This window comes from Sapajus apella, unplaced genomic scaffold (assembly GCF_009761245.1).
Source record: "Sapajus apella isolate SASKATOON/1434 unplaced genomic scaffold, GSC_monkey_1.0 scaffold163, whole genome shotgun sequence".
In the NCBI taxonomy this organism is placed as follows: Eukaryota; Metazoa; Chordata; class Mammalia; order Primates; family Cebidae; genus Sapajus; species Sapajus apella.
In genome coordinates, this window is record NW_022437103.1 from 1,948,328 (window position 1) to 1,965,457 (window position 17,130).

The window sequence follows — 17,130 nt, forward strand, 5'->3', positions numbered from 1 at the left end:
TAAAACGCCCATTCATTTATTCCCTCAATACTACTACAGACCAGGTCCCATGCTGCTCTCCGGAAATAAAATGGGGAACATCACACAGTCCCTGGCCTGCAGGCAGCACATTCTAGTTAGAAGGACAGACTGTCCAACATTTGCAGGACAGACAGAAATGGATGGTGCCTGGGCATCAGGGCTGGGCAGGCTGCCCCTGTCTCCTTGTGAACTAGAAGCAAGGAGCAGCAACTCTTCTCCATAAAGTATACAAATTGTTTAAAACAGTTTAATTTTTCCACTCTTTCCAGTGATACAAAAGGCTAGAAGGGAAAGGAGGAAATACAGAGGAAACAAAAGGAGGAAAGAGACTGGCACAGAACCAATAAATGAGAGGTGAAAGGACAAAGCCCTGGAGTCCCCAAAATGCCCACAGACACTGAGACAGGCCTCAGTGGACAACAGCCCTGGGGCACAGCTGCTCTGCCAGCCACTGTGGCATGGTGTGTAGCATGGCTTTCCATATCACAGCCAGTCCCAGAGAGGAGGAGGCACTGCCCCTGAATTCCATGTCCCCAGCATTTGAGAGGGTTCCTCATCCATAGGAGGCCCCCAATTGGTACTTGCTGGGTGAGTAGATAATTAGATGGATGGATGAGTAGATGGACAGATGAACGGAGGAATGGACAGAGAGATGGACGACAGATGAACAGATGAACAGAATCCCTCCAGGAAGTTGAAATGAAGCCCAGAGCCAAATGACTATGGACTGGAGTTCTCCCCATCAAGCCTGACCTGGAGAAGAACAAGAACAATAAGACATGTAAACTGTAGGGTTTTAACTTCTAATGCCCTGAAAAACACCCAAAGAATACACTAGTTCTGAAGTCTGGATTGTCTGCACCAGACAAGGGAGCCCTCTCTGCTGACGTCTAGCCTCAGCTCCCCTGCACACCCATGACTGCAACTGCAAAGCATACAAGTTCCTGAATACATTAGGGATCTCCTGACCCCTCTCCCCAGCCCTTCCCTGTCCGCAGGCTTAGTACAAGTTCATTCCTAACAGACCCAGCCCTAGAGTCACCTAGTCCAGGAAGCTTTTCTGACCCTCTGACGACCCCATCTCTCTTTGGGCAGAGAGCATTGCTCTGTCCTCCGGGCTCTTAGATGGCCTGGCCTACCTCTGCCATTTCAGGTAAAAGGGTCTGTTCACACCTCAGTCCTCCCCACCAAGCTGGGAGCCCTGTGAGAGCAGGAACAACAGCCTCCATGCCCACACAGAACTTGTCATTGGCTGAGGTTCAGTATGCTGAACCTCTTCTGCTCATGGCTCTTCCTGTCACTTCTCCAAATGCTGGAGAAGTGAAGGAAGAGCCATGAGCAGAAGAGAGAAAGCTCCAGCAGCCAGCAGCAGGATTCCCAGAGAAAGGCGCCTCTTAGCAGCTGCTGCCTTGGTCACTTCAGCAATTCCATGGGTCATGATCCCCAGCTGGTGAGGCAGCTAACAGGCTTGCATGAGGGACATCAGAGTTCACTGTCATTGTGCACTGAAGCCTCACTTAGCAGCCAGTGGCCCAGAGAAGAGCCAAGGCCCAGCTGAGGACATAATGAGTCCAATCCATTCCCTGTTACGGTACTACTGTAAAGCATCACACACACTCACATAGAGGGCTCCAAGGCCAAGCCCAGGGCAGAACAGGCCCCCCCGGAGGAAGGGACCCTCCATGGCCTGTACCCTTGGCAGCCCCTAGAGTAGCCTCAAGGTGGCACCAGGCCCGGGACCCAGACACCTGAGTCCTGTCACCCTCAGGCCCATCCTCCCCAAGGCGAACCTCTCCACACCTTTTTAAGATGATGCAATGGTGTGGTGGCTATAAAGATGGTGATGAGGAGACCTCAGAGGATGGAAGTAGAATAAAGACTGGGCGAGGGATGTGAGGGGTCTCTAGGTGGGGCCTGACACACAAGCCCACAGTGTCCCCAGGCAGGCCTCAGCACCTTGGCCTGCCACAACTCCTCCGCTCACCCACTCACTGCCAAGGCCAACTCGCAGAACCTGCAGGCCCCACCAGCACAGCCCCTCGTGAAGTGGAATCCCAGAGATGCTAGTGGTGCCATGTGCCCCCAGGCCAAGAGCCACCTGCAGTGAATGATTGACATTTTGCAAAATGTAAAAGACTCAAGCAGCTCTGACTTCCTCACTCACTCCCATTTGATGAGGCTGTTTGAGTAGAAAAGGCGAGAACTTACAACTCGGAAATCCACATGGCGCACGCCAACTGTAGCTCATCTATACCACCCAGGGTGGAGCATAATGTTGACATGAATGGATGTGTAGGGGGTGCTGAGGGGGCATTTACTCCTCCTTAGCTGTGTCTTGGGCTTCATAAAATTCAGGACATGTTCTGGCAGTGTGTCACCCTTGTGAATATCATTTGTCCTTGTAACAACAAAGAGGAGGTTGGGTCGGTCTGCTCAAAAAGCCCAAGCAATGCCTCCAGGCGGTGAGGAAGGCTTTGTGCAGGGACAGCATTCCCAGGTGTTCCTAGGGGACCTGCTGGGCTAGCTGGTCCCCTAGGAACACATGTTTACTCCAGAATCCACATTTCTTCCCCAGCACACTTAGGAGATACATTAAAATGCTTTGCGCATAAGCACCCTAAGAACCTCTGCCAAACCCTGGCCAGAGACAGTGGAACCAAAGCTCTCCCCGTGAAGTCAGCACGGCCCTATTTCCCCACTCCAGCAAGTGCAGTGCTGTACACTGTGTTCCTGGAATCATCGCAGATAGAAAAGAGGGGCTCTGGAGGGAGTAAAATCTGGACTCAAATCCTGTTCAATGCCCTAGTGGCTATTTGTATGATCTTAAGTAAGTCATTTAACATCTTTAGCTTTTCAGTTTCCTCTGTCTGCAAAGTGTGAGGATTAGCAAATGCACAAAAGGCCAGAGTCATCGTGGGCACCCGGGAAACCTCAGCTTCCTCCCTCCCAATAGCAGGCACATGGGAACAGAGAACAAGACTCTTATCAGCAGAGATCGAAGACTATGGTGGGAGCTGTTGGCCAAAGTCCAAATGCCATCCTTCCCCTCAATCCCCTGCCAACATTCCCAGGGGCTTGTGGGACAAAAGACCCTGTAGCATGCTAGAGGGTGGAGGGTTTAGAAACGACCTATAGGATACTATGCTTACCACCTGGGTAAGGGGACCCATATTCCAAACCTCAGCATCACACAAGATTCCCATGTGACAAATCTGCACATGTAGACCCTGTATCTAAAATAAAAGTTGAAATTTAAAAAAAATAATAATAACCTGAAAAAAAAAAAAAAATCCAGTGGCCACTCCAGAGGCATCCCCAGCCCCACCATACTCAGTAATACAAGCAGGACAAAGCAAGCCCAGCATATCCACCACTGCAGGTGTCTGCATAATTAACCACTTGGAAATAACACTCTTAGGCCAGTCTTAGTTATGTGTTAAATCCTCACCGGGCTAGAAACAGGAAGGGGCTAAAATCCTCTAAAAGGGAAACGCATGAATATGTGCAGTGAAGAAAAAACAGATGCTTCTTGAGAAGCTATATGGTAAATGCTTTATCACAGCTGTCGCCTTCATCCCTTTTAACAGATAAAGAAATGGAGGCTAAGACAGTGATGCAAACGGCCCAAGGTCACACAAATAATAAGTCAGGGAGCTGGGACTTGCCCCCAAATCCATTCAACTCCAAAACCAATAGTCTTTCCACTCCCAAGCTTCACAGCAGAGCGAGGAGGAAAGGAAGCAAGGGGAGGGGGCAAGGAATTGGCAAGAAGCAGGAAGGGAGGGGGCCAGTGATGAGATTAGCAGACACCATTGCCAGTACAGACTCCAGCTGGGAAAGCCTGCAAGAAGAGCCGTCCCCTGAACAGGCTTCTGCAAACGCACCGCTGGGTACATTCTGAGAAAGAACGGACATGTTAGTGCTGCTAATCCCAGGCTGCCTATTACTGGGCTGAATCACTTCACGCAGGGCAACATGTTCCGGTGAAAATGCCGGGAGCCAATGGGACATCACGGCCTGGCTGACCACTGGCATGATTCGGGGCCTGATGAGCAGAGAGCATCAGGGCTGCCGGCCAATGGTACCACATTAAGCATTCCAAATTTTAAGTTCCCCAGCAGTGGGCTTTGGGCTGGCTCCTGATACATGAGGTAGCATTCTGAGTAATAATTAATTAGAGGGAAAAGCAGCATAAGCAAAGTACCTCAAATGGCATTAGTATCATGCCGTATTTCTCTCCATTTTACTTTCAATCAGCGAGGGCCAACACAGCGACTGGGGTGGTCTGGAGAATCTGCAGAGAGCCCTTGGTCACACCCCATGACCCATTCAATCTGCGACTGCTCCAAGGCACACCACATCCCCAGCTCACCCACCAAAACCAACCCAGGCCAGGGGGAGACCTGCCAACTCCAGCCCATCACCTCTCTGCCATTAGACTACCCTGGCCGGCGCCAATCAGCCCACTCATAGGTTGTTTCTTGTTTGTTCTCAAATTAATGGATTCCCCACAAATGAATGGATTCTTCACTAACTAATGGCTTCTTAAACTGGTGGGCCCTGTCTTCATTAGAAGGCCGCAACCTCTAATAGAGATGTTTTTAAAAGAAACATATTGATCAGCCCAAGCACCAAAAAAAATCAGCACATCTAATGTATCCTTCAGCAACAGGCAAAGCCACCTCCTCCAGGTGCTAAGAAATCTCAAGGCAGACCTACGCATCTCTGCAGAAAGCTCAAAATTTATTTTATCCCTAGAGGCTTACACCTGTCAACAAAGAGAGGAAAATTAAAAAGAAAAAAAAAAAAAAAAAAAGGCCTGAATTTAGCTTAGAAATCTCTGTCAGTGACTTGTAAACAGGCTTCCCACCAGCCTCCTCACAGCTTCTCAGAGTCTGAGCAGACCTTGAGTCACCTGTCAGGGAATATCCAGGAGCCAGGCAATGCTCAGAGAATCCCCTCTTAAAGGCTGTGTGCTGCGGGCCGCGTACCTACGGGTCTCCACGTCCGTTTTGCCCATGCGTAAGAGGACCGCGCCCTGCAGCCCACCTGAGCCATCTTCCGCAGAGCCCTGGGCACCAGGTCCCTGAGGCCTTAGGCTCCCATGACCTACCTCATTGATGAAGGAGTGGGCTCCCTGTGGGCTGAGCAGCAGGATGGCGCGGCGCAGCGTGTCCCGGTAGCGATTCAGCTCCTCCGTCTTCATCGTGGTGAAGAGGCTGGTGAATATGTGGCTAATGTTCTTGTCCACCTTTTGTAAAGAGACATCAAGGCCCAGCCGCGAGGCCTGGTCCAGAAAGCTTTGAAGCCCACGGATATCTGAGCAGAGGGAGAAGAGGAAGAGAAGAAAATCATCTTTTGTGGGAATGCACTGTAGAGGGTGTCTAATGCCAACATGTCCCACCCCTGCAAGCCACCAGGAAAAACGAGTGTCCAAGTCTGCTTCAGTGACCCCCTAAACAGGGGTTTGAGGACAACAATGTGGACCTAGCAGTGCTCACCAGTGTGCAGCCCCGGCCAACCATCTCTTCCCACAGGTTAGATGCCATCCAACAGGTCCTTTGGCCAGAAAGTGCCCTTGATTCACAACAAGCTCCCTATATGGGCCTAGTCATGGCAATTCTGGTCTTCAGGTCACATGTGCTGGTGGTCCCTGGCCCTGGCATCCCCAGTCCCCTCCACCTCCCTCTGCTCCCCACATGAGGGTCCTTGAACAACCATGGCCAGCTGAGGCCCCTGACTGGACCCTCACTCCCTGCACCAATCCTGTGATTGTGCAGCCTGCACCACGGCACCCCAGCCCTGAGGCGTGGGACCCCATCTGGCCTCAGGGACCTGATGAAACATTCCTCCTGCCTCTTTCCAGCTGGAGTGACTCTCACTCCAAGTCCAATCAGAAGTCCACATCCTGACGGAATCAGGGATGAGCAGGGGATTGGAGGAAGTACAAAGAGAGTCCATCCTGGCACGTGGTGATCACTGGGAGAGAGGCCTGGTGGGACAAACTACCCAGGGATGGAAGATTCAACAAGAAGGGACCTGGAACCCAATATAATCGCACTGCACATTGCTACAAATCTCTCCTTGTGAGGGCTGAGGGTGCTACATTTTTTTTTAACCCGCCCCAAAATCATCTCTTAGCAGCAGCCTTGTACAAGCCATTTGGCTTTCCCAACAAGAGGCATGTCCAGGAACAGAGGCAGGCAGGTCTGAGAGTGAGACACAGTCCTGACGACGTCATTTCAGCCCCTGGGTCCATGTGAGGCTGAAGCCTGTTTCTCCCAAATTTTCCAGTTCCATGAGCCAGTGAATGCCTTCGCTTGCCTAAGGTGGGTCACATGCAGCCCAGACTCTCAATCCACAGGCCGCTTTTTCAAAGCCAGGGATGTTTCTTGCATCTGGCCCATCCTTGCATTTCACCTCCCATAAACAAGACCCGCGCCTGAGTTGCACCCTCCAAAGGACACTCTAGGTCTGCCCAGATCCACAAGCTGCACTGTCCCCATGCCCTGGGAGGCCCACGGGCACGGCACGGCCCATGCAGTGACCAAGATCAAAATCCAAATAAACAGTGTTAGTTCAACTAGATTTTGTTCCTAACCAATTCCTCTCCAAAACTCTCTCTGTGCTCATTTCGCACACTTTCTGATCTATACTCATGCCAAGTGCCATGCAAGCTGCTAAAGGAGCCCCAGGTTGCCCACTGTGCCGAGAGGACAGGCTCACCACTAAGCACAGTACCAGCTGGACTGTGTGACAGGAGCCATCACAGGGAGCCAAACAGTGCAAGGGAGGAGACCAGAGCACCATGGCTGTGGTGATGAGGGTGCTGGGGGCTGTACACAGGGCCCCCTTCCCACCACAGGGGAAAAGCCCTGGACTAGGACCTAAGCACCTGCCAGGAACTCTAACATTTAGGGCTCAGTACAGTCCCTGAAGCCCTCAGGCAAATCACCATCCCCTTTGAGCTTGAGGGGCCCTCTGTAAAACGGGATGAAAATCACCAACTACCATTTTGGGACTCTGAGGAGCCACACTTCCCGTGCAGGCCACCTGCTTCTGTCTCAGGAGCCTGTACCTGGGAGTCCAGGGAGCCCACCTCCTGGTGGTGCATGGGGAGGGCACAGCAGCGTCTAAATGAGAATGCTGGGAGCCCTCTAGAGATGGCAAATGCATGACCGTCCAGCCATGGCCTCAGCTGCCCCTTGTCCATCAGCAACCTGGTCCCTGGAGCACAGCCATGTGCACAAACCCGCTGGCTTTGCAAAGCACAGGGGTCTCAGTGTTGCTCTGCCCACTGTGTCAGACAGGAAGGAGAGCCAGACCCAGGGCTGGGATGAGGTGGCCAGCACAGGGCTCCCCCAAAGTGAGGAGAGGTAGCCGACTGAGGACGACACAGTGCCTTATACTTGCCTAAGGGCTCCAGGCCTCCAACACACAAGCCCCAGGCTGTCGACACCCTGGGGGTTCCCAGAGAAGCAATTCATTCTCCATTAGCTTGGTCAGGGTCCTGAGGATCTGTAGCTCCAAAGCTTCTTGAAAGAAAAGGTGAGGAAGATAAAGACCTCTTCTTAACCCGTCAGAGGGAGGGACAGGGCAAGTGTGCAGAGATGGTTCAGGAGCCACAACCAACACCACCAGTGCTGATGTCAGCCCTAGGCCTGCCCTCTCTGGAGCACAGCACAGTGCAAATCTGCCCATCATAAGCTGGAGGACATCTCAGCACCCAGCAGCCACCCACACCAAAACCAGCAGTGGGCTGCTATGCTGGAGACATAACAGCTTTCCATGGGTGCCATTGAGGGTTTTCCCCCTGGATCTGGGCTGTACACATCACAATCTCCAGCCATCTATGGCTATTAAAACTTCAATTAATTGAAGAGAAACACAATTACATACTCAGCTCCTCAGGTTCACTAGCCACATTTCAAGTTCTCAACAGCCACATCTGGCTGGTGACTACCATGTTGGACAGCACAGATATAGATCATATGAGATGGATCATCACAGAAAGTCCTATTGCCTGGTACTGCCTGGAGAAACCGGCTTTAACCAGTGTGGTGCAAATGATATTTCTAAATATGGGGGACTAGCTGCCTTCAGGCCCCTGGCAAAGGCTCCCAATCCCAGGTTTTTTCTTCTCTCACTGTGAGGACTCAAGCTCCACCCGTGGCCAAGTGACCTGCATGGACTGTGGGGCAGTAGTAAACTTGATGCAAACAGAGGTTTGAATAAGTGTTTGCGCATTTCCATTTCTACTCTTGGACCACACCACCACAAGAACAACCCCACGCCAGCTGCTGGAGGAATGTGAGACACACAGAGGAGAATCAGGCAGGTTCCCAGGCAGCCATCCCCAGCCGCAAGCCAGCCGAACTCAGACGCATGAGTGAGCCCGCAGCAGAACTGCCGGGTTGACCTATAGACTCATAAAAAATAATAAATGACTGCTGTTCTAAGCCACTAAGTTTTGGGACGGTTTGTTTCCCAGCAATAACAAACTGATAGACCAAGGTCATTGGATGTATTGTATCTGGTATAGCTTATGAAAATGTTAAGTGAAAGAGCAACACTTTTACCTTAAAAAGTCACCCTGTCATGGCTTGGCTGAGGCACTGTCTGCACAGGGCTGAGTGCTAGGCAGCCCCAGGGCAAGGCCACGTGTCTACAGGCAGCTTCTGCAGCCCTGTCCCCTCCTTAGGAAACCAGTGGTTCTCCCTGCCCATGGCCTTGGCTGTGACCCAGATCCGAGCACAGCTATAGGACGGGCATGAAGGTAGGACCCTGAGACCTGTCATCTACAAGCTTCTGCTCCTTCTAGAACCTTCTAAGGCCAATATAAGTCTTTAAAATGGCAGAGACTGGCCATGTCCACAGAGCATACCTTGCTGCACGTGCACCATGAGGACTGGCATGAGTCCATGGGTCTGGTAGGGCCACCCATGTGGCCCCAGGGACCTTATGCCTCATGACAGCATGGTCAGTCCTCTCAGACTGGGGGAAAAGTCACCTTCAGTCCCTTCCCTGAGTTCCCTCTAACTAAAACCTTTCTTCAGGGAATAGGAGATGCCATGGGCAGGTGGCAAGTGCCTTAGGAGTCACAAGTACACACGAACATGCACACATGGAGGACACAAGCCCTCAGAGCGCCTCTGCACCTTCCACTGCTACATTGCTGGCTTCTGTTCCCATAGCCCCTGATGGGACTGAACCATCAGAGAGAGTTGAAGCTCCCTGTCAGCGGCTGGCTCCTCACACCTGAAATCAGTGATGCCGTCTGAAGGCAGTGTTCCCGAGGGATCACAGTTCTTGGCTACCACCGCCTGCTCCCAGTTGGCTGAAAAGGTTAACTCTCAGCCTCCTCTTCCTGAAGATCCTGTCCAGATGTGCTTGTGGTGGGGGCTGGAGGCAGAGCAATGGAGGGAAGCACAAGCTGCAGCCCTCCTGCCACTCCCCAGGAATGGGGCCCACTTCTCCCACAAAGTCCTTTTCTCCCTGCAAGAAACTTACCTTGTAATGCCACCCTACCCAATCTACCCAGCCCAGCTCCCCAAAAACAAACAACTGTCTGCTGCTGCTGCACAGGAAGAGACAATTCCCCAAGAAGGTAGACAATGAACAGAGCTAGAGCTTCCCACACTGGGCCCCTCTGGAATCCCTTGGCTCCCACATAGCTCTGGACTTTGTCCCAGGGCCTCCAAGCAAGCTCCCTGTACATACTTGCCAGCCCCACCCACCATCACCAATGCAGCTTCCACCAACCACACGCACCTCCACCCACTCCTCGGGAAGATTGCTGACTGAGGTCTTGTCAGCCTTGCATCAACCCAGTCCAGAACAGGCATGAGAAGGGCAAGGGCCACCAGGTCTCCAGGCACCCAGGAGAGGCATGGACTCTGGAAAACGGCACTGGCCACTGCAGGGACAGGGAGGGGCTCCCGAGAGAGGAGTCCTGCACCTTAGAGAAAGGAGGCAGCTCAGGGAGCGTGAGCCAGTCCACTCCCATGAGAAATGCAAGGTGACAGTGCCTGGATCAGGCATCAAGTTCACCTCTCTGCCTCCCAGCCTCGCTGCACACTCTTTGAGCTCTCAGGGGCCCCATCACCAGGCCTTCCCAATACCCAAGCCTGCCGGAGTCCTGCCAGCACCCACCCGTTCCTTCTCCCAGTACTCACTGAGCACTCCATGTCTGTCTTACCCCTGGGTATGGGAAAACTAAACCGAATGAGCCACTGGGGTTCGTGTATCGCAGAACTTAACATTTCAGAGGCTGAGAACAAACCAGAACAAATCAAAAGCAGGACAGACAAAGACATAATTTCCAAAAGTAAGAAGAGCCCCAAAGAAAATAAATGCTGGACTGGAGGAGACTTCAGGGTGGGATAGGAAAGCCCCTGCATCCGTGAGGAGAAGCAGCTCTGGAAACCCCTTGGGAAGAACATTCTAGGAGGAGGAAACAGCACACAGAAAGTTCCAGAATGAAATATCTTTGACATCAAATGAAGAAAAGCCTTGCTCACCCCATGACAAAGCTGGACTGTGCAACTGCCAGGAAAGGAAGCTGAGGGTCAGTGGGTACCAGGGACCACCGTGGGGAGGAGATGACACAGGTCCCTCCCCACCTCCACACCAGCTTCCTGATGCCTGCCCTGCTCACCCTGGCACATCACAGCCATTCACCCTCTCCTCCTGCATCAGGCTTCACGACTCTGCTCTAAAGCTCCTGCCAAAGTCGTCAACAAACAGGGATCCTCCTCGGCCTTTGTCTTCCACGGTTCCCCAGCATCCAGCCTGCAGCCCTGCCTAATCCCTCTACCGCTGGGCTTTCAGGCACAATGATATGCCCCTCTGCTCCCACCCACTTCCCCTGCTCCTCCCTCACATGCTCCCGGTCACACTCCCACTAGTCCTGGGCGTCTCCCTGGTATCACCTGCCAAGTCTGTTCTCACAAGTCTGAAAACAGCAGCACCACACATGAGCTAATGAGGCACATATCCTGGACTGGCTGAGGCCTTTCAACTTCACCTAAACATTTCCTGAGCTCCACTCTCCCTTCTCAGGTTCAGCACTGTCACCTCTGCCCTGGGGGTGTCCTGCAGAGTCCTTGACCTAAACATTTCCTGAGCTCCACTCTCCCTTCTCAGGTTCAGCACTGTCACCTCTGCCCTGGGGGTGTCCTGCAGAGTCCCTGACCTAAACATTTCCTGAGCTCCACTCTCCCTTCTCAGGTTCAGCACTGTCACCTCTATCCTGGGGCTCCTGCAGCAGTGTCCTGCAGGGTCCCTGACCCTAGCATCTGCCCTCCAACACATTCTACAAGAATTTTCTCTCTTGAGATCATATCTGCTCATAATATAGCCCTCCTCTAAACCTTCAACAAATAACACAATTTATGTAAGAATTGCTAAGAAATTAGTATCCTCAAAGCATCAGTCAATCATGCAAACAAAAAGTCTTCTAGAGACTTCATTATTGTGCACAAAATAGACTCCAGACATTTGGTACCTAAGAGACTGTGCTTCTAACAACATTTTCTTTGTCTTTTTTCTTTTGAGATGGAGTCTTGCTCTTGTTGCCCAAGCTGGAGTGCAGTGGCACAATCTCGGCACACTGCAACCTCCGCATCCTGGATTCAAGCAATTCTCCTACCTCCGCCACCTGAATAGGTGGGATTATAGACACCTACCACCAGGCCTAGCTACTTTTTATATTTTTAGTAGAGATAGGGTTTCACCATGCCTAACGGCATTTTCTATTTGTTTTTACATTCATCATCTGCCTCCACCACGACCTCCCCAAACCAGGCACCTTGCACTCCAGAAAAGGAAGCTCTTTGCCCACTCCTGGACATCCCCCCCACCACACACACACACACACACTCCCTCCACTGGGAAACTCCCAGTTTGAAATTTACAGAGCCCTTCTCCTCCATCAAGACCCAATTCAAACTTCCCCTCTGAGGCCATCTCAGATCCTCAAGTTGAAATTCATGCCTCCTCCAAATTTAATGATATTAAATAATATTAATAAATAACATTAGATCATAATATATGGGAGACACAAACCAGGCCTTCCCCACTGTGGTACTTATCAAACCCCAAGACTCAGTGCCTAGCACAGAATCAGAAACAGTGAAAGTTTATGGAATCAAATTGAACCGCAGAGGGAAGCCGCCTGAAGCCCGGCGTGACCTCAGCAGCCACACAACGACCACGTATCCAGTGGAGGCAAAGCCCTACTTGGTAAGGAACTGAAGTTAGGAAAATGATTTTTTTCAAAATCTAAGGTTATAGCCGTGACTATCCCTCCACTCTCTCTGAAAAAAATCAGATAGTCACTGGGTATTTTTAACACGTTCTTTCTGAAAATTAATTGAAGCAAAAGAACACATTTCAAATTGCTTCCCCTACTATTTTCAATTTCTGAGAAAGGCCCAGGCACTGAGAGTACTTATAGAGAATATTTTACCATCTGTAACATACATATATACGTATGAAGGCTGCCACCTCACACCCAGAAGAAGTTCACAGTTAGAAGTGTTTTTGGATTATTGGCAAATTTTCCAAAGCCTGAGACACAACTTTAATTTCATAGACTTTTTTTTTTTTTACTTCTTTTCTATCTGAGCCCTCAAAGATATGCTTTGAATTTCTTTCTAGATGTAGTGTACCCATCATTCAAGTTCATTTCTGAGAGCCCTGCTCAGCCTCCTCTCCTTTTTCCTCACACATTCCCCTCCCACCAACAGCTCCTCACATCACAACAGTTGTTGCAAGCGGAGCAGTTGTGATGGTGGCAGCGTCTGCCATTTCCAAGAGAACCCAAAGAACTATCTGCTGTGGTTCCAATCACAGGGGATACCTTTGCCCTCTGCCCACCCGGGATCCATCTGGAGCCTCACCTCCCTATACCTCACACATCAGCTTCTCAGCTATGCATTTCCTCTTCCTCCATCCCCACTCTCTTCCTTCCTTCCTTATATATTTCCCAAGCACGGTCCTGGGCCAGGCCCTATGCTTGGTGCCAGAGCAGCAGAATTTTAAAATTTCACAGCCCTGTCCTGGAGGACCTCTAGGTCCTGAGGGTAAGACTGACATTGACCCTGAAGAAAGGAGTGGCTCCCTTTTGCCACTTACTGAGCACCTCCTAATGCCAGAACGTGTTCCATTTGCAGAGAGTATTTCATAAATAAATGAATTCCCTGCAATCCATCCATGTAGGTGACTCTCTGTGTGAGTCAGCTGGGCACCAAGCAGGCCCAGGGGCAATTCAGCAAAAGTATGGCATATCCAGTAACTGTCAGTAAAATTGGAAGCAGGCCTCCCCCGTCGTGGGGTGACAAGGTCGCCCAGAGCCCAGGCAAGGGCTGCGTTCAGGTGAGTAGAATGATGGTGTCCCGCCAGCCTCAGCAGCACAGGGCTACTGCTTTAAGTCTTATTGCTCACAGTCTCGTCTGGGACAGTCTTGTCTGGGGAGAGGCTTCCCCTGTCCCCATCACAATCCCAGCTGCCCAGACAATAGTTATGGCAGGCCTGGCCCTGAGATCCTCTAGAGTGACATCCCATCCTTCACCTCAAAAAGCTCTACCCTCTGTATTAACTGTATCATTTTTTCCAAAGATATAAACTTATTTATTTTATTTAACTTTTATTTTAGTTTCAGAGGGTACGATATGGAACTAAAAAGCCTGAAGAACGAAGACAATCCTAAGCAAAAAGGATTGCCTAAAGCTGGAGGCATCACGTACTTAACTTCAAACCATACTACAAAGCTATAGTAAGCAAAACAGCATGGTTCTGGTACAAAAAATAGACATATAAACCAATGGAACAGAAAAAAGGGCCCAGAAATAAAGCTGCACACATACAACCATCTGATCTTCAATGAAGTTGACAAAAACAAATAATGGGGAAAGGACTCCCTATTTACTAAGGGGTGCTTGGGGTAACTGGCTAACCATATGCAGAAGACTGAAACTGGACCCCTTTTTTATATCTTTTACTTTTTGATGCCTTGATATCTGGGGCCTTGCATACCCTAGAGGGCCTCTCTCTCCCTGGGTTAGTAAACAACTCGCTCCAGAGCACACCTTTTATCTGCAAAACAACCAATCCAGAGCCCAGACCCCCAACCACATTTTATATTGAGATCTCACACTCTGAGCCACTATACACTTGTCCTAATCACCCCAGGGCCAGGTACCAGACAACCAGGGCCACCTCTATGTCCCAGAGCCCATTGGACTTATTCCCACCAGCCAATCCTAAGCCCACCTACCCTGCCTTGCCTGTTCCTCCTCACGGAAAGCACAGCCGACTCCTGCCCATAGTTTCCCCCTCCTCCCTTCTGCTTCCCCATGGCACCTGTTGGCAAGGCAGGCCCTCTTCCCCGGGAATGAGTATAACAAACAATCTTTTCAATGGTAGTCATCTCCTAATCTATTGGCCTTGCCATACCTAAATCATAATAAAACCTGTATTAAAACTCCCATGCTCCTTGAAGCACGCTCTGCAATAGTCAAGACAGGGAATCAGCCTAGGTGTTCACCAGCAGACAGGTGGATGAAGAAAACATGGTGTACATGCATGATGGAATGCTATTTAGCCTTTAAAATCAAGGAAATCCCGTCATTTGCAACAATGTGTATGAGGCTGGAGCACATCATGCTAAGTGAAATAAACCAAACCCAGAAAGACAAATACTGCATGAGCTCACTTATAAGTGGAATGTGAAAAAGTTGAACTCAGAAATAGAGAATAGAAAGGTAGTTACCAGAAGCTAGGGAGTTAGGGGATTGGGAGATGCTGGTCAAAAGAGATGAAGTTTCAATTAGACAAGAGGAGTAAGTTCAAGTGATCTATTGTATAAATGTTGACTATAGTTAATAACAATATATCGCATGTTTGAAAATTCATTAATGAGTCAATTTTAAGTGTTCTCACCACAAAAAAAGCAAGTGAGATAATGTACACATTGATTAGCTTGATTTAGCCATTCCACAATGTATGCGTATATCAAAACATGCTGTATACCATAAAAACATATACAACTTTTACCTTTAAAAAAAAAAAAAAAAAAGCACCCTCTTCCACGGCAGTCTGAGGTTCAGAGCTTAGGAAAAGGCACAGAAAAGCAGCCCATTGCCCCACTCCCCCAGGGGTGCACAGAATAAGCACAGGCTGAGATTCACTATCTAGGTGATCCTGGGCAGCCACCTCTCTGAGCCCATTTCCTCACCTGCAAAGCACAGCCAACCCCACCTTCCTCCTAAGAGGCCTTAAATCCTTCAGCGAGGGGCATACATTACAGCTGGTACAGTGCAAAATAGATGTTCAGCAGCTGTCAGCTCCCTTCCAACCTTCTCATCAGCGCACGGAACGCCCCCCAAAAGGGCTCCCAAATGAGCAAATCATCTTTCTTGTTCTAGAGTCTCATCAAGAAGGGAGATGCCATCCTGACAATCAGGCAACACAACGGAAAACTAAAAAGGTCATCTCTCCCTTCTGTGATAATGGAAATTCCAAAGTTGTAAAGTGGCTGAAGGGGAAGGTCTGTCATTGAAAACTCTTTGAGAACAGAAACAAGTTTTTGCCTCTGATAAAGGCTGAGAGTACCCAGGAGCCTTCTGCTTAGATGGGTTTCAGACCAGCCACAGAGCCACGTAAGGGCAGATTCAGGAAAGGGAGTGGGTGGTCTGGATGGCTCCGCATGGGCACGTTCAGACTGTGTGTTCACATGTGCGCTGGCTGTTTCAGACACAGGGACCTTAATGAGCCACACCCACACCCCCTGCCTGGGGCCCTGACAGCAGAAGGCTTCGGTTGATCTGACCACGTTCCGTTTCCCACCAAGCTCTATTCCTTTCCATTTAAAAAAACAAACACAGGGAAGAACATTTTAAATAATCAGGCTGGAAGATCGAGATTAAAAACAATTTAAAATAAACGTCTACTCTGGCACTTTGGAAAAAACATACCACGCTGCATTAAGTGCTTTGAATTAAGTAAATTATGCCAAGTAACTAATTTACATAATTATCAAGATTTGCATTTTACACATGTTATGATGAAAATGGTTTTATAAAATAATTCTTCACCAACTTCTGTTCCAAGTTGGGTTCCAGTATTTGGATAAAATTCTGCGGTGTTTATCTGCTACTGTCTTTCATGTTTCAAATCTCTGGCTCCTTCAATATTTTCTTTTAATCTGGCAGGTCCCTTAATCCCACTGCAATAAATAGTCCCTTTGATTTGCAATTCCCTTCCGTCAACTGAGTGAGATCATATTTTTAAAGAATCCATAATATGCTAATGATTTTTAGAATTTTCACAAATAAAGTTTGATGTCCCCGTCACCTTTCACTTACAAGGTATTTGGTATTGATTTTAGCAGTTCTTCCTCTATGATTTGCACGGATGGTTTTCAGAGTCCTGCTGCTTTGACGCCTTTTTTTCAGGATGAGGAATCTGCATGGCATTTCCCCACAAGCTTCTTGCCTGCATCAACAGGCCCCTCAGGGCAGGAGCAAGACCCTAGCTGAAGGTGCTCAGCCGGATGCCTGCCTCCAGCCCTTAGGTGCTTGGTGCCTGCAGGCCTGGAGCCAAAACGCCCTCTCCCTGAGCTGCTGGATTCGTCAGTGCTTCATTTCTTTTCTCCCTCTCTGCAGCTTGTGAGGAAGGCTAACTATACCACAAAAGATGAAAAAACTGAAGGCCAGAGAAGCTGAGCTCATCCATCAGAACACAGAGAAATGACCCACATCATTGCTTTGATGGAGCGCTGGGTGTTTTTCTGGACTCCTCTTTCATTTAAGTAGAGAAGCAAATCTAGAGAAGTAATTTCCAAGTGTTTGTCCAAACAGCCACATGTGAATTTCCAGGGGCCCCAGAGCTGATGCTTTTGGATTTTGTTAACACCATAGCCAGATGACGTCTCTCCATGATATGGGCAAACCAATCATGGCGTCATTGTTACAGCATGTGACAGACTGAATGTTTGTCCTCCCTCAAAATTCATGTGTTAAAATCCTAACCCTCCACGTGATGGTATTAGAAGAGGAGGCTTTGGGAGGTAATTGGGGTCATAAGGGCAGAGGCTTCCTGATTGGG

The 17,130-nt window shown here is 49.6% G+C and overlaps 1 protein-coding gene and 1 long non-coding RNA gene across 4 annotated transcripts in view; both read right to left on the minus strand.

The window, feature by feature from the left end:
- GRID1 (glutamate ionotropic receptor delta type subunit 1) overlaps nt 1–17,130 on the minus strand; it is a 771,066-nt gene that overhangs the window by 526,262 nt on the left and 227,674 nt on the right. For all 3 annotated transcript variants that reach the window (XM_032266950.1, XM_032266952.1, XM_032266951.1), the window contains one exon: nt 5,135–5,340. In XM_032266950.1, coding sequence (XP_032122841.1) covers nt 5,135–5,340 — 206 coding nt within the window. The remainder of the gene's footprint in view (nt 1–5,134; nt 5,341–17,130) is intronic.
- LOC116542171 lies at nt 255–5,127 on the minus strand. Its single transcript, XR_004265106.1, has 2 exons — nt 2,006–5,127; nt 255–774 (listed from the first exon to the last, which is right to left on the minus strand). It is a non-coding gene; the product is annotated as an uncharacterized LOC116542171 (long non-coding RNA).